The 20839-nt window shown below is 57.1% G+C and overlaps 1 protein-coding gene across 2 annotated transcripts in view; it reads right to left on the bottom strand.

Annotated features, from left to right (window-relative positions):
• Window positions 1-6976: 6976 nt before the first annotated feature.
• Window positions 6977-20839, bottom strand: part of Foxp4 (forkhead box P4) — a 54591-nt gene continuing 40728 nt past the window's right edge. Inside the window, exons 5-17 of one of the 2 annotated variants that reach the window (XM_028887216.2) lie at window positions 20574-20660; window positions 18979-19126; window positions 18641-18851; window positions 18289-18393; window positions 17562-17649; window positions 16344-16427; window positions 16034-16202; window positions 15874-15950; window positions 15068-15169; window positions 11458-11579; window positions 9591-9657; window positions 8968-9137; window positions 6977-8587 (exon numbers count right to left, since the gene is read on the bottom strand). In XM_028887216.2, coding sequence (XP_028743049.1) covers window positions 8440-8587; window positions 8968-9137; window positions 9591-9657; window positions 11458-11579; window positions 15068-15169; window positions 15874-15950; window positions 16034-16202; window positions 16344-16427; window positions 17562-17649; window positions 18289-18393; window positions 18641-18851; window positions 18979-19126; window positions 20574-20660 — 1578 coding nt within the window. In that variant the 3' untranslated portion in view covers window positions 6977-8439. Of the gene's footprint in view, window positions 8588-8967; window positions 9138-9590; window positions 9658-11457; window positions 11580-15067; window positions 15170-15873; window positions 15951-16033; window positions 16203-16343; window positions 16428-17561; window positions 17650-18288; window positions 18394-18640; window positions 18855-18978; window positions 19127-20573; window positions 20661-20839 lie in introns of both variants that reach the window. The other variant, XM_028887215.2, reaches the window with a different exon arrangement.

The following is a 20839-nucleotide window of genomic DNA, read 5'->3' as shown; positions in this document are numbered from 1 at the left end:
GCCAGAAGCTTGGAGCGCTGGAGGACGCGATGCACAGAGGCTGAGACAGGAGAGACCCCGTCTCAACAAGTGGACGTGTCTGATCCGCACATGTGTGTGTGCTGTGGTGCACACGTATCACACACACAACGGCAACAATAAAAAAAAAGTAAAGGAGAGCTGTCACAGCCATCAAATAAACCGAGCTACATTTCCAGCCCTTGGGTCACACATTTGCTGTTGTTCAGAACGAAAGCCCAAGTCTCTGGGTTGAGCAGCAGCTTCCACGGTCGGCCTCCGGTCTACCTGTCCAGGCTAAATCCTCCCACCTCTCTTGCAGGCATGCCATTCCGAAGCACCCTCCCTTCCAGACACTTCCCTCTGCCCAGCCACCTCCCGTCACTCAGCTCAGATCCCGGAGAAGTTACACAGACAGGACCTTCCCAGGCCCCTCCCCAGCTTCTGCCTGTCATCTGGCTCCCTGGTTCTCTGAGGAGAGAGACTGTCTAACCCATTTTGTATTTTAAGACCTCATCAGTGTCTTGCGAGCAGGACCGTCTCGATAAATTTTGAATGTATGAGTGACTGGCCCGTTACATTTCATTATTTATCTGCCTCTTCTCTGCCGCCTTTGCTGTCACACATTAATAACACTCTTTATAGGAGGCCTCTTAAATAATTAAGGTGCTTGAAAGTGTCGAGAAGGACTCTCTCCCCACGGAAAGCCGCCTGGAGCAGAGGGGACTGGGACAAGCTCTTCTCTTCGGTGGGGACGGGGAAGGAGGATGTCACTATGTGGATGAGCCGGAGAAGGTTCTTTTCAAGTCTTTGAAGTTTTGTGTGTGTGCGCACACGTGGGTGTGCACATGTGTGTCAGCCGTTAGTTCTCAGAAGCTGTCCACTTAGTTCTACAGACTAGGTTGTCTTTCCAGCCTGGGGCCCCCTGGGTAGACTGCACTGGCTGCCCAGGGAGCCCCGATGGGGGACACACGCCTCTGCCTCTCCAGTGCTGGGATTTCAAGTATGCACTGCCTGTCTTTTTTTTTTTTAACTGGGGTCCTGGGGCTCGAACTCGGGTCCTCATGCTGGTGCAGCCAGCACTTACTGACTGAGCCTTCCCCCCTCCCCCCAGCCCCTGCTGAGTGCTAATTTTTGACTTAATAGTTACCTCACTACACAGTGGTGGTCGTTTTGCCAGCTGTTCTCTGACCCCCTCGAGGCTCCAGGCCTGGGTCTATTGGTGATCCCCCAAACCAGCTGGGCTCAACGCAGAGGCTCAGTTAACAGTGAACCTGGGTGTGAAGAAGGCTCAGTTAACACTGAACCCGGGAGCAAAGCAGAGGCTCGGTTAACACTGAGCCTGAGTGGGAAGCAGCCCCTCGGTTAACACTGAGCCTGCGTGGGAAGCAGACCCTCAGTTAACGCTCATGAACTGTCTGCATGCTCTGGGCTAGAGAAAGACACGTGAGCCAGCGTGGGGTCCTCTCTGACAGTGTAAAATCAGGCCTGGGTTGGTGGCAGAGCTGTGGCAGCTGGGAACAGGTGGCCTCTTGGAGGCCTTCTGGAGGCAGTCAGTGACAGCGGCTTCTCTAGAGAAACCCCAAGCAAGAGAAGCATAAGTGTGTGAGAGGAAATTGGCCCTGGGGGGGGGGGATGGGGCAGAGCTGAAGAATAGAGGTGCGGGTCCCTGGAGGGGGGCTTGGGAAACTTCCTCTCGCTCACGCTCACGTGCTGAGCCCCCCCTCCCCTGCCACGCCTTATCCAGGTCCCCATTGGGCTCTGGCCTTTGCTGTGGAAGGGACTCCCTCCCCATTCCCTCCCCTCCAAACGCCCAGGGATGGTTTCCAGACCACCCCAGGGTCCGTCCCTCTTCTTGAGGATTTTGTATTGAGCTGAGCTCTGAGCAAAGCTTCCTGTGTGTGTGTGTGTGTGTGTGTGTGTGTGTGTGTGTGTGTGTGTGTGTTGGGGCAGCAGGGTGAGGGGGGAGGGGAAGGGTGGAGAGAGTGGGGGGTGGGGTGGGGGAAAGAGATGGTTCAAAAAAGAGGGAGGCCTGGCCCGTGCAGACTCAGAATCCTGTCCTTTACAAAGGAATGAAGTCATCCTGGGTGAGTCCAAGGCAGGGCCCCCTTCCCCTGAGGGTCCGCTCTCTCCCCTTTGTGACTAACGTCTTTGGGACACAGCCTCAGCTCTCCACTTCTCCGCACTACGCTCGCTCCCCAGCTGACTGTCTTCTGGGGCTGTTCTGTCCTCGGGTGCCATTCCCTGGTCTCCGCCTCTACAGGCCCCTGCCTTAGCCTGGGCTAGCCCTCTCCTGGGTCTGTCTTTTGAGACTCCTCACCTTGCTCTCTCTGCCCAGCTCAAACTTGACATTAGCAGCCTACCAGAAACCCACGGAGGGCCTTCCCGCTTACATCCATCCCCTTCTCCCGGAAGACAGCCAGGCCCTGAGTTCTTGTCGCTCCTATACATTCCTTAAATCTCTGCTGCCTGTATATACCTGATAGAACATGGCCATGGATGTTTTCAAACATGCTGTAAACGTAAGCTTTCTGTGTCTCCCCGCTCCTCGACACGCTTTTAGTTTTTCATTATTTCTCTTACGTTGGTCCTGCTGCAGGGACCTCGCTTAGTCCTTCTCTTTTCTGCACACTACACTGTAACACACCTGTGCCCCTCTTGTGAACCAACACGTAAGCACGACCCAGCTTGTTGCCCTGAAGGGCATGGACTTTGCCTATCTCCATCTGTTTCTGGGCCATAGAAACAGCTCCATCCTGACAGATGCCTTTGTGAGTGTCCTGCCCACCCCCTTCCCCAGAGCAGGTAGTGGCCTGCTCTAATTTGGGGCCAGTCCAGGCCCCAGGGAGGGGGGGGAACCTGGTGGGTGGACACCCCCATCCCACCTGGGCCCTGCCAGTTGGCTCGGCTACCTGGGGGTGGCCAGCACCGTGCCTGCTTGGATACCCTCTGCTGGGATAACGGACCTTTCAGAGCAGGCAGGCACAGGGGGCAGGGTGTCTTTCTAAACTTTTGTTTTTTACATCATTTATTTATTTTACGTGGGGGAGGTGGACTCAAGTGTGAGATCAGAGACCAGTCAGTTCTCTCTTCCACCGTGTGGGCTCTGGGGATCGAACTCAGGTCGTCAGGCTCGGCAGCCTTACCCCCTGAGCCATCTCGCCAGCCCTGTTTCCCTAAACTTTTGATCCTGAGGCCAGGGCAGGGGACCAGTCCCTGTGGTGGGACTGCTCTGCAACCTGTGGAAGGGCCCCTGGGTGTAAACCAATCAATGACGGGTGTGCACGCACAGGCAGAGCTGCCGACTCCCACTCCAGACAAGGCTTTCTTTGTCTCCCGGGCCCGAGGTGCTGCAGAAGGGCTTGTGTGATTATTTCCTCAGGGCGGTTCGGCCTCGCTCTGCTGCAAACCCGGCTTTACCTCATTCAGCCTGGAGAAGAACATCCGCTGGGCGCTCAAAAAGCCACTGTGCAAGTCTCACCCTGAGGCTGGGTACCTCACCCTGAGGCTGTGCACCTCACCCTGAGGCTGGGCACCTCACCCTGAGGCTGGGTACCTCACCCTGAGGCTGGGTACCTACCTCACCCTGAGGCTGGGTACCTCACCCTGAGGCTGTGTACCTACCTCACCCTGAGGCTGGGCACCTCACCCTGAGGCTGGGCACCTCACCCCTGAGGCTGGGTACCTCACCCTGAGGCTGGGTACCTCACCCTGAGGCTGTGTACCTACCTCACCCTGAGGCTGGGTACCTACCTCACCCTGAGGCTGTGTACCTCACCCTGAGGCTGGGTACCTCACCCTGAGGCTATGTACCTACCTCACCCTGAGGCTGGGTACCTACCTCACCCTGAGGCTGTGTACCTCACCCTGAGGCTGGGTACCTACCTCACCCTGAGGCTGGGTACCTACCTCACCCTGAGGCTGGGTACCTACCTCACCCTGAGGCTATGTACTTCTCTGCTGAGTATCTCCAGAGAAGCAATAGGCACTAAGTATCTCTCCTTCCTTCCCCAGGGGACAAATTTGGCCCCTACCTCCTCCTCACATTCTGTATGTAGCCCAGGCTAGCCTCGAACTAAATGGCGGTCTTCCCACTCAGCCTCCTGAATGCTGAGATTACAGGCATGAGCCACTGTGTCTTTTGAACCACCTGCTAGCTAATTAGACCATGCCTCCACTTCCCCGTCTGTGAAATGAGGATACAGTACCTAACCTAGAGTTGTGGGGAATGAAACAGAGCTTCTCGGAGGACACAGTAAATCTCATTAAATGTTAGGGTTTTTTGGGGGTGGGGTTATTTTTGAGACAGGGTTTCATGTAGGCCAGGCTGACCTAGGACTGTATGAACTAGAATGACCTTGGCCTCCTGGTCCTCTTGCCTCTCACCTGCTGGGATACAGGTCCCCACACCAGGCTAAATGTTAGTGCGGATTACTGCTGGAATTCATCCTTCCTTTGGGTGAGTGAGCGGCCGTGGAGACCTCTGACTTTGGGTCCCCACATTCTTCCTTCCTTCCGATTTCCTGTTTCATAAGCCACACGTTGGAAGATTCTGGAAAGCCCCAACAAACAGTCAAAGGAACTCTTTGGCTCCGGGTTAGGCAAGGGGTAAGCGCTCCTGCTGCAGGCAGCGTCCCCTTAGCGGGTCGCTTTGTCTGAAGCGCCCTCTGCCGGCCGCAGGCAACAGGCCCTGGGACAGGGTGGCGGGTTCTGGTAGCGGCAACACGGACGGCCTTGGGTGCGCAACAAGACCTCCCTGAGTCGGGTTCTGAAGTTTCTCCACAAGGGCAGGAACGCTAGATCAGGACGAGCTGCCGGCCGCAGCCAACACCCAGTCAATGCGGGGGACGGCCGTGGGCTGGGGAAACCGTCAGTTAGCTGCCCTGGCTGCTCTACAGAGGGCTGGAGTTGGGTTCCCAGCACTCACATGGGGGCCCATAACCGTCTCTGACTCCGTTTCCTGGGGTGATGTCCTTTTCTAGTCTCCACAGGTACCAGGCACTTAGATGATGCAATGAACAAACATGCAGGCAAGATATCCATACACATAAAATAACCTTAAAAAGTAGATAACATAACCAGGGACTCACGGGGGGTGGGGGGAGGCCAGGCAGTGGCAGATGCCTTTAATCCCAGCACTCGGGAGGCAGAGCCAGGCGGATCTCTGTGAGTTCGAGGCCAGCCTGGTCTACAGAGCGAGCTCCAGGCCAGGCTCCAAAAGCTACACAAAGAAACTGTCTCAAAAAAAAAAAAAAAAAAAAAACAAAACAAAACAAAACAAAAACAAAAACAAACAAACAAAACAAAAAACAAAAAAAGGAGAAAAGCTAGACAGCATGGAGGACTTCCTGATGGAAAAGTGACTGAGATACTGTACTGAGGCAAAGTACTGGCATTAAGACTACTGTGTTGGACACAGTGGTACACAATGTAATCTTAGCACTGGGGAGTCCGGCCTGGCTTCTACACTAAGTTCCAGGACAGCCAGGGCTATATAGGAAAATCCCGACTCAAACGCAAAGAGGGTAAAGTGAGTTTCTAAGCTCAGTGGTCCTAGAAACTTGCTATGTATAGCGCAGGGCAGTCTTCATCAGCACCGAGGTCGACCTCGAGCTTACTTCTGGACACACTGATAAACATGTGCCACCAGTCTACGGGAGAATGGGAACACAAACCAAAAAACCACCTGGATTCCAGCTGAAGCAGGAGAAACTGAGGTTAGACTGCTGGGAGTATAAAGTGGGGGTAGGGAAGATGCCATCTTGTCCCCCTAGGGTCTGCAGTAAGCAGGCCACCACTGGGAAGAGCTCTCAGAACAGCCTGCTTTTGCAGGGGTAGGTGAGGGACTTAGGTGCCTATCGGCCAACACCCCTGGATTCTCCTGGGGCCTTGAGGCCGGGAGAGGGGAAAGGTCTCCTCAGGTTTGACTGCAGATGGTGCTATCCAGAGTAAGCACACACCGGCTGTGGCAGGCCAGGCGACCGGAGGGGCTGCCCGTCAGGGCGAGCAATGTGTGTCCATGTCTGCCTGTCTCCAATGGGGCCGTTCCTCTCTCAATGGTGTGTGTGTGTGTGCGTGCGTGTGTGTGTGTGTGTGTGTGTGTGTGTGTGTGTGTGTAGACAGACACAGGAGACCTCAGACTCTTGCCGAGTGCACAGAGGACTAGGTAGAGGAACCGAAGTGAGGGACAGAGGCCGTGAGCCGGGGTTAGATGAGGACAAGAGGGTGGGCAGGCGAGGTCACCCGTCCCACGGCTGCCGTCTTTGGAGTCTGAGGTTGAGAAGCAGCGTGGCCTGGGGTGATGGCATCTGCAGCTCCGCTGCTTCCCTTATGTGCCCCCCCCCCACCTCCGGCCCGCTGACCAGCCTCCCCAGCATCCCTAGCTGACACCAGGCTGGGAGAGGACCTGCAGACGAGGCCCCAGTGGGTGGCCCAGGGAGCAGTGCTCCAAGGGGATGTCACCCACGGACAGAACTCACCTTGGGACTAAGAGCTGAGTCACTTCGTCCGTCTCTTCCTCCTCCCCATCCAGGTCCCCTGAACGCACCAGACCATTTTCCCCAACCCAGAGGCACCTGCACTATGCCAGTGAAGACCCATGCACCTCAGGGCCAACAGTAACCAACCCTGCCGTCAGGACGCACACCTGACGTGGCCAGCCAGGTGACATGACGGCTTAGTCGGGCATCATGTGTGGGGCAGCACACACAGCCACAGTGGCCGAGGCCGCGGTCGTGAGGTGTAATACTCTCCTGGATGGAGCAGGGTGCCCTGGCTGAGAATGCCCTGTCAGCAACCGACCTGCCACAGGGCCTGGCATTCAGGACTGGAGGCTGGGAGAAGTCTGGTTCACGCAGGGCACCAGCTGGGAGAGGGACCCAGGAGGACCTGTGCTCCGGCTTGCCCGCCACTCCTGTCCTCGGCAAGTCTTCCGGCTCCAAGGGCCCTCCCCTCCCTCGCCTTGGTGACACACACAGGCCCCGGTAAATAGAGGACTTTAATATTTCTGTGCTGGTCAAACGGAACACAGGTGGGGATACATGGGGAAGGCCGGGGCCCCTTGCCTCTAAGGAGGGCGGCTTGTGTGGGGTGGGATAGGGGTTGGTGGTGATCGGAGTTCTCCTGGGACATGTCCAAGGAGTCTTTCTCCGGGAAGGGGCCGTGGCAGGGTGCTCTGGGCATCCCTGACACCCAGTCCGTGGCCTTGGGGTATGGGTCCCCCATAGGGGGTCTGTGGAATCTCAACATTTTCCAGCTCTTCTGCTAGAATCCACACTCCCAGCATGATGGGGACTTGGTCCTATGCAGGGGTCTGAAGAGCCCCCAGAAAGCAGCCCAGGGGTGGGGGCACCATTCTGCCCTCTCCCTTCTCCTTAGGGGGGGTAAGAGCAGAGGGGAACTGGGCAGAACCCCTGGACCCTGGGGGGAGGGGAGGAGAGGGTCTTGCCACCAACAGACACTGTAAACTTTGGTTTTAAAGAATAACTTAAGCGGAGGGACCGGGGCCAGGGCGAGGGGGGGGGGGCGCTCGGCAGGCGACAAAGGAAAAAGCCAACAAAAAGATTTGGTTTTTGCTTCCGGCATAAGAAAGGTCTTTGGTCATCCGTTTAACTGGGGGGACAGGAAGAGGTGCTGAGGGGGTGAGGGGACCCCAGTGCAGGGGGCCCGCAGGCTGGGGCTGAGGATGGTTCCTGCCCGGCTCTCTCCCATACTGTGATACTCAGGTCACCTATGCATACAGGTCTGAAGGTGCCCAGCATGGGGGGGGGGTCCCTCAGTGCTTCGAGTTGGGGTGCCGCAGGAGCACCCAGCAAACAGGGTCGGGTGGAGGCCTGTTTAGTCTGGGTCCTGTCTCAAGTCGGGGAGGGGGAAGGGCAGGGCACAACTTGCCCCACCCCAGCAGCTTGAGGGGCTGGGGGGCAGCTGTATTCCCAGTCTGCTTGCCCCATTGAGCAGGGAGCTGGGGCTGGAGAACATTGTAATCTTCACAGTTGGGAAAGGGAAAGGGAGGACGAACCAGGAAGGGTCCTCTGGCCAGAAACCTCTGCCACAGCCAGGGCAGGAGATGAAGGTCAGGGGTGTGAGGGTGGCTCAGCCCCGCCTGCGGGTCTCCCCTGCGCTAAGGGGCCCTGGAGGGGAGCGCTGGGGGCGGGGCCCTGCTGCTGGTGGTGGTCGGGATACAGGGGAGGGTCTGAGAGGGTCTGGGCCCTCCATGTCCTCTATGGGTCCCGGGCCAAGGGTTCTGTGTCCTCTCAGGGGGCAGGGGTGTGCCTGCCCCCAGGCGTCTGTCAGTCAGGTGGCTTGGGGAGCTGCTGGCCCAGGTCTCCCCCGTCTGAGTCCCCGAAGTGCCTTGAGGTTGGAGGGGCTGTAGATTGGGGAGGGTGGGCTGGGGTCCGGACTGGGCGGCAGGGTCTTGGCCTGCCCTGCCTGCCCACCCAGCCCTTAGGACATGTCCTCTCCTGGCAGGTCTTCCTCCAGGTCCCTGTCTTCCGGAGGCCCCACAGTGCTGGGGTTGGGGGCACCCAGGGGAGGCCCTGGCCGCCTGTCTTCCTCTGCCTCAGCGGGTTCCTCTTTTACTTGCACCTGGTGACTGATGGAAAGGGTGATGTGAGCATGTGGGTGCCAGGGCTTCCCCTTCCTCCCACAGATTCATCCAGAAGCCCAGGACCCTGCCAGGATCCCATCATCTGAGGTCTGACCTCCCCCAGGCACTGTGTGAAGAGAAGAGAGAGAGGCAGAACTGGGGGAGGGGTGATGGGGAAGAAGGATGAGTATGGAAAGATGAAGGGTGGGGGAGGGAGGGAGGGAGGGAGGGAAGGAGGGAGGGAGGGAGGGAAGGAGGGAGGGAGGGAGGGGGTAGAGAGAATTGTGGGGGGTCATGAAGGTGGAAGCGATCACTTGTCCACTGCATAGAGATGCTGCGGGACAGATGAGCCTCCTTCCACATCTGGGGGGCTTGTGTGAGCTCACCTGTACTGAGGAGGGGAGAGGCGAGGGGGGCTGCTGCTCCCGTTGCTTGGCAGTGGCTCCCCAGGGGCACCCATGTCATCCTGGCCGAGGGGCAGAAGGCTGCTGGCCGAGCCAGGGTTCAGCATACCAGGACTGCTGAGTAGGGGGAAGCTGCTCTCTGCCAGGGCAGCCTGGGGCACACAGGGTGGGGCTCTCAGTGGCTGGAGACCCTTCTCCATTGTCAGAGCCCTCATGGATGGCACACTGATCTATCTGGCCAACCCCCCCCCCCAACACACTCCAGCCAGAAGTCCTCATCCCACCGCCAGCTTCCCTGGAAAACTGTTCTGGCCTAGGAAGCCCCCCCCCCCGCCCTGGGGACAGAGGACCCTAGTCTGATGGGCTGAGGGATGGGACTCCATTGGCTGTCCCAGTCTGCAGACGTCATGCCCACGCTTTCCAAACGCAGGCTTGAAATCAGAGGCGCGCACTGGCACAGAGTTGGAGTAGGGTCGAGCGGCAAAGGGTTGAGGCCAAGAACGGGGAGTGCTCTTCACCCCCCTTCCTACCCACCCTCACCCACCGGGGGAGAAGTGTAGGCAAAGCCAAGGGCAGGGCAGAGGGGAGCAGGGGGGCTCAGTCACCTGGTAGCTGGCGTTAAGTGCCCCGTAACTGAGGCCCGAGATCATGTTCTTCACCAGAGTGGGGCTCCTAGGGAAGAGAAGATGACCTCATGACACATGACACATGACCGTCCCGATTCTCAGCCAGAATGAAGAGATGCACTTCGCTCTCCCACTGCTAGAGGGGAGGCTACAGATGGGTCCTCTCTGTTCTCTCTGCTCTGTTCTTAATGCACACAGCCCTGCAGGGGGCGCGGGCTGCCAGCCTTAGAAAGCAGGAGCAGTACTCCCAGAATCCCCCTTTACAGGGTGTGGCCCGCAGTTTCTCTCTCATCATTCTCTCTTCTCTCTCTTCTCTCTCCTCTCTCTCTCTCTCTCTCTCTCTCTCTCTCTCTCTCTCTCTCTCTCTCTCTCGGGTCTTAGCCGAAGGGCATCCCTTTAATCCTAAGCACTCATGAGGCAGAGGCAGACAGGCCTCTGGTCTACAGAGTTTCAGGCCACCTGGTCTATACACAGTGAATTCCAGGGAAGTCAGGAATAAACAGAAAAACCCTGTCTAAAAAACAAACGAAAACAAAAGAAAAAGAAACAGGGTCTCTCATAGCCCAGGCTGGGTGCTGAAGTGCCTGTAGCTGAGGCTGGCCTTGAACTCCTGATCCTCCAGCTTCTACCTCCTAAGCTCTGGGAACACAGCACTGTACCACCATGCCTATTTTCTGACGTTTGGCGAACAAAGCCTGATCTACAACTTATATCACTCCTTGTACATGAACTCCACTTTCTGGAACTCTCGAACTTAGGAGAGACGAGCCATGTGCTCATACCTGCTCCCAGGAGCACCATGCCCCAAGAGGGGCCCTTCTGCTCCAAAAGCCACAGGCTCTGGGGAAGCCGAGACCGGGGCTGTCCGCCTCCCACAGAACCTCTCAGAACTCACACCGCAGGGAGAAGCAGAGGGGCACCAGGGCCCAGGCTGGGAATGAGATGACATTACCAAGGGCGGAGGCAGCATGTAGACACATAGTAGGGCATTTCCCAGTCGTGCCCTGCACCTGCTGCCCTGCCTCTGCACAACAAGGCTATGCTTGGGCAGAAGAAACATCAGGTACTAAAGGTATCTTAGCCCGGGGATGGAGAGGTTAAGAGGTTAAGAGCACTGGCTGCTCTCCCAGGTCCCTTGAGTTCAATTCCCAGCAACCACATGGTGGCTCACAACCATCTATAACGGGATCTGGTGCCCTCTTCTGGCCTGCAGGCATACATGCAGACACAGCACTCAAAACACATAATAAATAAAGCTTAAAAAAAAAAAAAAGTATCTAAGCCTATTGCAGGCCTCCCCTGAGCAGGAGCCTCTGGCGTGTGTACAAGAGAGTAGGCGCGGGTGTGAGAAGGGAAGGTTCTGACCTACTGTGTGGTGAAACATCACACACAATCCTGATGTGATACCTGGCCCTGGACCCAGCTCTGCCACCAACCCGCTGAGTGGCTTCCTGCCGGCCCCTTGTCCTCTCCACTCAACGTTTCCTCTGTGAAACAGAGGTGGGGCCCAGGGTTCCCCTCCTACGATTGGGAGGAGTGTGGGTGACAGCTCTCACCTCAGCCCACACCCCAGCTCTGGCCATGACTCCCGTGGGAGTCACCTCTCTGCTACCCTGCCCCCCTTGACTCCTCCTCTTAGTCAGAAGTGAGAACAGAAGGCATCAATGCCATCTCCGGACTGTCTGTCACGTGTCCGTGCAGCCTGCCAAGCACGGGTCTCCTCCGCCCTCGACACCCACATTCGCCTTTCAGGGTGGCGTTTGGAGCCCAGGTGTCTTTGAGAAGCAGGGGCTGGCCTGGTTCAGGCCACGCTCGGGCACAGCTCGCCCAGCTGGGGCCCACGTACCCCGTCATCTTTGGCGGCCTCCGTTTCTGATATTCCCGCTCATCCACGGTCCACACAGCCCCCTTGACGTTCTCCACGCGGACGAAGCATTTATGCAGGCTGAGGTTGTGGCGCACGGCATTCTGGAGATACAGTAAATGAGGTTCACCGCCGCCCCGGTGAACAGGCAGAGCATCCTCCCAGGGTCCCACATCTCATGTTCCAGGGAGCAGCAACCTCCCACGCAGCCCAGATGGGCAGAGGGAAGGCTTTCGCTGGCCCTGCTGCCGGGAACCCCTCCCCACTCCTGCCTCGTCTTAGAAAATGTTCTCTTGGATAGGGTGTGGTGGCACAGGCCTTTATTCCTTAAAGTGGGAGGCAGAGGCCAACCTGGTCTACAGAGGGAGTTCCAGGCCAGCTAGGACTACATAAAGAGGCCCTGTTTCAAAAGAAAGAAAAGAAAATGCTGCAGCCCATGAAATGAAAAGTTCCTTTCCCCGTCCTCACGCCGACAGCAGTCACTCCTGATTTCTGATTTTTTAAAGAAGGATTTTTTTTTAATGTGCATTGGTGTTTTGTCTGTGTGTATATCTGTGTTAGCGTGTTGGATCCCCTGGAACAGGAGTTATAGACAGTTGTGACTTGCCATGTGGGTGCTGGGAATTGAACCCAGGTCCTTTGGAAGAGCAGCCAGTGCTCTTAACTGCTGAGCCATCTCTCCAGCCCCCTGGCTTCTGATTGTAAGACTGAACATAGACCCTGGTGGCTTAGAGAAGTTGGGACGCTGTACCTCAGGCACACAAGGAACTCTGGGCTTGTAAATAACTTCCACAACCACCTCGTGCTTCTTGCTACCTTTACGGAACCTCTATGGAGCCCGAGGCTTTGAGCCGTGGCTCTAAACAGACAGCTTCCTGGGAACACAGGCATACAGTGGAGGCCAATACATACACACATGTGGAGATGCATGGCTAACTTGAAAGGACAGCCTAAATGCACAGCTGTGAGACAAGAAGACAGAGAGGATAAGTCACCTTGTTACCACCACCTCCTCCTGGCAAGAAGACTTCGGAAATCGAGGTCACCTGGTTGGTAGGACACATGGGTGGGGGTTGCTGGGCCTAATTCCCTCTGGAAGCCTGAGTGAGGGCCCTGATCTACCCATCTCCTGTCCCCAGGTCCCTTGGTCCCACCGCCGTAACTCTCTGCTCTGTTTTTCTGTCTCTCGTCGCCAGCCCCGGCCCTGTCCCCATTACCTGTCCCCATCAGCCTCCTCCATTCGCCCCATCCCCGTCTCCTCTTTACATTTCTAAACGGGGAAGAAAGCGGGCAGGGCGGGCAGTGGGCGCCCCTGGAGATCCTCTCTCCCTCTCTCCCATCCAACTCTTGCCTCTTGCAACTGGCCCGATTTCATTACCAATTTTAATTTGCCTCTAATTAAATCCTGTGTATTTTTCCGACTCGCTTGCTAATCCACGAGGGAGGCGGGCGGCTGGAGTGGAATCTCACGGAGCGATAATTACAAAGGGCCTAATCACGCCGGGGCTCCTGCCTCGGAATAAATTTGCCCGCATTACGGGGCTCCGATCCTCCGCTTTGCAAATGAGAATGACCCCAATTTCCGAGGGTGGCCTCGCCGGGGCTTTTTTCCCTCGTTTCGAAGCCTGATTCGTGATGAGAGACTAATTCGTTACGCTGAAACATTAACGGCAATTTAAGGGGTCTGGCGGAGGCTGCGTAAACAAAAGGATGGGCCCACAACACAGGCCCTAGGAGGGGATGGCCATGGGAGGGCTGGTGAGGACCATCAGCACGGCAGATGGTAGCTCTGTCCCCAAGAAATGGCAGCTGGCCTGGCCCACACCCGCTCCCAAGCCTGGGTGCCCTGGGTCTAAAGTAGACAACATCACCTTATGGATGGAGACCAGAAGGGGACTAAGAAGCCGGAATAAAGTAGAGGAAGATGACCCGGAGGATGTGCAAAATAGATAGAACAGAGTCAGAGAGAAGAAACCACGGCTGCATTTCCATCAATGCCATGAATGGAGTTGGCTGGCTGAGAACTCTCAGGGACAACGCAGATCTCAAGCCAAGATAGTCTGACCGGATGTGTCAGTGTGGGCCCCTGGGTGAGGCAGGCAGCAACACAGACACATTGTGCATCTGGACCAGTGTGTGGGGGATGGAACAGAGACCAAGTGACCAGATGAGTTGATTTAACACGGCCACTGAGAAACCAGGACAGCCACCTGAACCTGCTTCCACACCGCAACCAGGCTCTACACTCACCAAACTTCAGGTGTAATGTGGTGTGACTGTATTATTTGTAAAGCCTGCCTTCCGACCTGGCCTGGAGGTTGGAGGCGGGACCAGGTGGCCCCAGAACTTGATGTTGGCTCAAAAAGATAGGAGGACTGTGGTTGCCAGGAAGTGACATCACTCGTGGCCAATCAGAACGGCTGTCCCAGCCACATAGTCTCTCTAAGCTTTGAGGGCTTGGCATAGGAAAGGGAAGATGATGTGGTGGGTCCTTCTAATAGCCCTTTGTACGTACCAAGGTAGAAAAGGCCGGGCAACCGCAGACCGCACCTAGTGCTTGGCAGTGCCCGGCCCCAGGGCCTGGCTTACACGTGTTGTGAGAACTGAGAAGGGAGGCGGGTCTGTTTCGCTGCAGTTTTTCCACTGGCCAGCAGGGGGACCCGAGAGCCAGGGATACAAGTAGAGTTCTGTGATAGAGACGCCCCCTCCAGTGTCTAGACTTCCTGAAGGGGCCAATACTCCTCCTCCTCCTCAATTTAGAGATCACCTTCCCACCTTGCTGCATAGTGCAAGACACACAAAGTGTGCGCACGCACACCCCATCTCGACTACAGAGTGGTTGAGTGCCCCAGCCCACACCTCTGGCCCATTTTCCTAGGGTCTTGCATCCCTCCCTCCGGTCTCCTAGGAAAATGCTTAGGACTGAAAGTGTAAATGACTAATTGGATAGAGACAATGATCTCCCTGCTACACAGGTTAGCGGGCTGGCGCGTGAGTGCCCACTTGTGTCCCTAGGAATGGTCCATGGGCCTCAGTCCACCCATGTTTCTGGGCCTACACCTGCGACCTCTTCCTGGACTTCCTATGAGCCTTTAGTTACATAATCTAGACCCATGAAGTGCCTATGGATTTACCCCAGGGCCTGCTACCAGGAATTCACCCTCTGAGGCCCTGTCTGTACCTTAGAAGTGCCACAGAAGAGAGAATTAATTTCTCCCCATTAAAGAGACAACGCAAGGCTGGCCAAGGTCATAAAAAGGAAGTCCCTGTGCACGCTTAGCACACACAGGGCTGGGTTCTGTGCCCAGCACTGCCTAACAGGGTGTGGTGACGCACACTTGTAACCCTGGCACTCAGGGAGGTGGGAGCAGGGTGATCATTTGAACCCAGGGTTTTAAGACCAGCCTGGACAACATGGCCAGTCCCTGATTCACAAAGGGGTAGTTATGAACACTCTGCACCTCCTGCTAAGAGTGTGTGGGGGGGGGGAGGGGGTGGTGGCCCTGGTGGGCTATTTCTGCAGAACTGTTGAGGGGACAAACTGTGTGACGGCAGCCTCGGTCTCGGTGGGGGGATGGAGGGCAGGCCTCACCTTCCAGGTGGCAGTATTCCTTCGGAAATAGGCGAACATCCTGGTGAACCAGTTATAGATCTCGTTTAGAGTCAGCTGCCTATCTGGGGTTTCCAGAATGGCCTGTAGGCAAGGGAAGAGCAGAGAGCCTCAGCCTCAGCCGACGCCTGGAGGGCTCACAGCCCTGGGGTTTCAGCCTTCTATGCAGGCCCTGACTCACCCGTAAGAGAGGAGACCCACTGCAGTGTGTATGTGGACCAGATGGGTAGATGCAGGGCTCTGTGAGGCGGGCTGGGTGTCCCAGCAAGGCCAATGAGCTAACGGGGGCTGAGGATATTGGGGGCCCAGCCTCCAGAGGCTGCACATGTGCACAAGGGCTTGGGGGTGAGGGGAAAACAGGGCTTCACGGGCCCTCTCTGGAGGAAGCAAAGAAGCACCATTCTTGAGGCGGTTGGGAATTTGTCCTTATTTGGGCAAAGTGCACCCTGAGTGTGTGAGAGAATGCACACCTGTAGGAAGTCCCACAGAATGGACACATGTGTTTATGAATATCACGTGAGCACTGAGAACATGAGGATTATGGACGGGGAGGAGGAACAGAGAGGTAGGAGGCTAAGCGTATGTATGCAGAAATGAGCGTGACCCTGTGGATACGACAGTGAAAATGAGCGGGAATATACTCTGAGCTGCAGGCAAACTAAGCTGCAGCAGGAAGCCGGAGGACAGGGTCCCAGGATCCTCTTGGAGGTAGGGACCTTATGGTCAGGTCCCAGGAGGCCTGAGGACAACCAGCTGGCCTCCCCACTCTACCTACCCCCCACGCTTACCTGGCGGATGAGGGAGGCGTAGGTGAAGGGCGGCCTGACATCAGCATTCTTGTAGAACTCATGATTCTGGGCCAGCTCTGGGGGAGACAGGCAGAAGGTGAGGCAGCCGGATTGGGTACCCACCTAGGGGGGGAAAACACCCCTCCCACAGCAGCCTCACCTGAGGAGATGGGGGAGCAGAATTTGTCGCTGCTTCTCCTGCGGGCGGGGCCCCCACTGTGCAAAGAGGCAGAACCCAGGCCCGGGGGTCGCAGGGGTGTGACGGGGGCAGCGGCTGAAGTTGGGGGGTGCACAAGGCCATCTGGGAATGGGTCTGCAGAGACGGTCACCTTGGAGAATGAGGAGGAGCCAGGGGCTGGGTTCAGCTGTGAGCCATGGGGAAGGTGCTAAGAAAAGCACCCAAGGAGCTGTCCTCGAAGGCCGGGGCGTGCCGTGGAAGGGCCGGGGCATGCAGGGTGTGGGGTACTCACTGGCTGGCTGAAGGGCTTGGGCTCTGAAGGCCGCATATGCAGATGCGCCATCATGGCCTGCAACCTCTCGCTCTCCTTGGCCAGCTGTGAAAAGACACAGATAAGGAGGGCACAGTGAGGGAAGACAATAGGACCTTATCCCTACATGCCACCAGAATACTCCTCAGAAAGCCCCAACACACACACACACACACACACACACACACACACACACACACAGACAAATACACACACACACACACACACACACACACACACACACACACTCACATGGACAAATACACACACACTCACACATATACACAATCACACACACACACACACACACACACACTCACACGGACAAATACACACACACTCACACATATACACAATCACACCCATACACACACTCATACTCTCTCTCACACACACAGAAACATCTGCTCCCTCTGTGCCTTACGTCTGAAAACTTTCTGAAGGCCTCAGGCATTCTTTGCCTTCTGGACCTCCACACCCTCAGGGCCAGGATGTGACACTCTCTCCCTTTCCCCGTGGGCATCCTCGGCTCAGTCTATACCATCCTTACACATGGATGGCCTCTTCCAATGTGCCCTTTCTCCCCACGGAAGGCAGAATCTGTGGTTGACCAACCCCAGTGCCTGCCTGGTTCACTACTGAGAGGTATGTGGGAATGGATGAATGATTCACTTCCTCCATTCATAAATTTGATGCATCTTACAACTATCCTCTCTCCACAGGGCGCCTTGTTAGGAGCCAGACATGGATAAACACGGATGACTGACTGACTCTCTGGAGAACTCCACGCAGGAGCCAGGGTACCTGGCTCTAATCCCAATTCCTCCAGTCACTGAGTGGCCAATTGAAAGTTTCTGTGCCCGAGTCACATGGGGATGGTATCAGTGCAGGCATGGCATCCTCTCTGAGGATTCCTGGAGCTACCTGGATGGCTGAAGAAGCATGGCACAAAGCAGGCTGTATGCTAGCCACTCACGTCAGCCTTGTGTTCACACAGCACATAGAACAGCTCACTGCGGCGCACACAGCCTCACACTCAGCTCGCCCTCAACTCATCAGTCCGCCTCTCACTGCGGGAATTAAGACTTAGAGAGCCTAAGATGTTGGCTCTGAGCACAGGGCCCTCCCAGGACACTCCCCGCCCCGTTGGGCCAGGCTGGGTCCCCTGTGTGCCCCTCCCCGCACACCCTCGGAGCACACCTGGATCTCCAGCTGTTGGACCACCTGCATCTGCACGCGGCACTGGGCCGTGCTCCGGTCATCCAAAGCGTGTTCTGTGTTGAGGTGTCTTAGAGAGGAGGAGGAGGTCAGGGAAGAGAGTGAGCCCTGGGCTTTCTGACTTCACCCCTCCAACCCATCCTCCAACCCCAACTCTGTCAGCCAGCCCTTCGCCAGAAAAGCAGACAGAATAAGAGATACAAAGAGGAGAAAGGAGTGGAACAAAGGGTGGGGGCAGAGATTGAGGACGCTTTCTCCTCGGCCTCCTTTGATGTCTTAGCTAAAACCGGGCTATAGAGAGATCTAATTGCAAATGAACTAATTAAGTAAACCTCTGACGAAGCGTGAAAACAATTTGTTTGACCCTGATGCTGCAAGGGTCCGGGAGACAGCGGAGTTAATCAGTCAGTGACAGAGCTTGGCACTGTGGTGGCGGCTGGCCGCCCGCTGCCAGCCGCCTGTCTGCCTCCCACCCTGCCTGTCCTCGGCTGGCCATCACTCTCCAGGATGTGGAGAGATAGGCTTCCTCCACTGACACCCCTGTTCTGGGGGGGGGGCGGGGGAAGCTGCCAGCAGGAAGATGGGGGGCGGGAAAGCAGAGGAAGAGATAGGCCACCCCGCAGCTCAGCTCAGCTGGGACATTAGGACCACAGGTGACAGGAGGCTGGACAGAGAGGGGTCCTTCTGGGAGAGGCTGGGTGACACCTACTTGATAAACTGGCCCAGGTCTTCACACAGGGTCTCACAGCCTGGCCACTTGCATTCTCCATGTCCATAAAGGGGGTGGGAACTGGGGGTCTCCTCATGGGAGGAGCTAGAAGTGGAGGAAAGGGTAGTGGTCAGAGCCCCACAGCACCTCCTCAGCAGCCGGGGTCCCGCTTTTGTCTGACTGCTGGCTTCCGGTTCTGTATACCCGAGGGAGGAGGTGGTGAATTCCTGGGTCCCGAGCTCCAGCCCCTCCCTCCCTCCCTCTCAGTCCCCACCATGGTGCCACCCTTGGGGTTCCAGGTACAAGCCAGAGCAGGGCCTCAGCACGTGCTCCGCCCTGGGGCCACCCGTACCTGTCTCTCCGAGATGTGAGCACAGTGGGCTGTCCGTTGGGCAAGGGGTGGTGGGAGAGGGGTGGGGAGACCTTGGGGGGGCTGGCGAAAGAGGTAGCGGTGGCAGCTGTGCTGGCGAGGTCCAGCCCCTCCTGCCTGACGCTGTCCTCAGCAGGCTGCCCTGGGGCACCCTCGCCCTTCCACAGCTGAGGCAGGTCTGTCGGGCACACGGCTGCTGCAGGAGAGAGAGGCTGGTTGGCTGGGAGCAGGACACCGAGCCTGTGCCTGGCCCAGGGCTGGGTGAACGCTCGCTCGCTCGGGACTGGGGGCGGGGCGGGGCGGGGCGGGGCGTCGCTCACCTTGCGGGAGGGCCTGGAGGGGCCCTGAGGCTTGGCTAGGCTGCAGGCTGACCAGCCCCTGCCTCTGCAGGTTGAGCAAGTGCTGTTGCTGCAACTGTTGCATCTGCAGGAGCTGCTGCTGGAAGGCCAGCTGTTTGTTCCCCAGAGCCTGGGAGGGAGCCCGAGGGGGTGGGCAGAGAGGGGTGCCGTTGGCCTCAGCCGTGCCATCTGGCCCCCACGCCGCCGCCACCCCCTCCCAGGGCCTGTCAGCCCCTGGAGCTGTCGTGGTAGCGTCTGCAGCTGCAGCTTCTCTGCTCCCGGCCCAGCTTCCATAGGGCTGCATGCCTTCTCGCAGTAAACACACGCATGCACGCACGCACGCACACGCGCAAACACACACAGCCAGACCCAGACACGCAGCACGACGCCCTCCCTCCTCCCCCTCCCCCTCGGCGGCGGCAGCTTCAGCTATGAACGCTGCAGCTGTGCGCCTGGGTGGGTGGGTGGCTCTCATCACAATGATAGATGAGCCTGTCAGATCTGGGGACCACTCCCACCTGGAGAAGACCCTTCCCACATGCCCAGGCCCCCCTTCTTCTAGGGTGGTGGAGACTTTGTACCCCCGTCCCATCCTATTTTGCTTTTTAGATACAGGAGTATCTAAGGAGTGGATGGGACCTGACAGCCTCAGCCGAGTCCTGGAACAGTGACCCCAGCATCGCCCAGACCAAGCTCCTGGTTCCCCGCGTGTGCGTTCCCCACCCCTCCCCACTCAGTCCTTCACACAGGCACTGACAAGTCAGGATGTCAGCAAGTTTTCTGAGCCCGGAGAGCCAAACATGTCCTGGATGTTTGAGAGGCCAGGATCTCTGCCTGCCTGCCCTGGGGAGCGGTGTGTAAGTCACTGAGGCAAGAGGATAAACAGCCTAGATTCAAAACCAGATCTGGAGCAACTGGAAATGCGCTGGAGGAGCTGAAGGGGCGGGGGAATGGCTGGACCATCAGAACAGCATGCTGGGAAGGGCAACCTGAAGTGGGGCCGCAGTCTGGTCAGGAAGGAGACATGCTGGGGACACAGGGACCTGAGGTCACCTCTCAGGAGGCACTGCGTGTGGCAGGAGGTGGGGCAGAGCGGGGCCGGGGAGCTGTGAGAGCACACTGGTGAGGACTGTGCAAGGCATCATGGGACGGGACAGGAGCTAGGGCGGCTAAGGTCAGGGAGGTACGCCGCTGAGGGTCCTCCAGATGGGACAGCTGGCTGACCCAGGGACAAAGTGGGCAGCAAGACGGCACGGCATGGGTCCACTGGATATAAGCAAAGGCCACCAGGCACATCCGATGACTTGCACACACTTCCACACACATGCGCAGAGACAGTACAGTTTGAGGGACGGAGAGAGAGAACGGGTAGGGATAAAGAACTGGAGGCATGTGAATGTCCATCCTAACTGCTCTCTTGCACCCTCTCCCAGCATTCTCCTGGTTTCTACTATCCCCACAAGGCTTTTTTTTTTTTTTTTTTTTTTTTTTTTTTTTTTTTTTGATCAGACTGAAGAAGGCTGGGTTGGGACTGGAGGACTCAGGGGACATCTGGGCTGGGCTCTACAGCCACTCACCTCTTTGGGCTGCTGTTTCCCAGCCTGCTGCTGGGTAAGGAGCTGCAGGTGGAGCTGTTCTTGCTGCTTCTTGTAATATTCTTGCAGCTGAGGGAACAAGAGGGGTTGGTTTCCAGGAGCTGCTAGGTGCAAACCCAGCCCCACCTCGCCAAGGCTCCTGCAGGCAGGACCCGAGAGAGTTCCACGAACATGGCCAGGCAGAGAGAGAGCTCAGCCCTTGGGCATGTCACTGAGAGTGTGTGTTGGGGGATGGGGGCATGGTGTTC

Source organism: Peromyscus leucopus, chromosome 16_21 (assembly GCF_004664715.2).
Source record: "Peromyscus leucopus breed LL Stock chromosome 16_21, UCI_PerLeu_2.1, whole genome shotgun sequence".
NCBI classification, from domain to species: domain Eukaryota; kingdom Metazoa; phylum Chordata; class Mammalia; order Rodentia; family Cricetidae; genus Peromyscus; species Peromyscus leucopus.
This window is presented reverse-complemented; position numbering and strand designations above follow the sequence as displayed.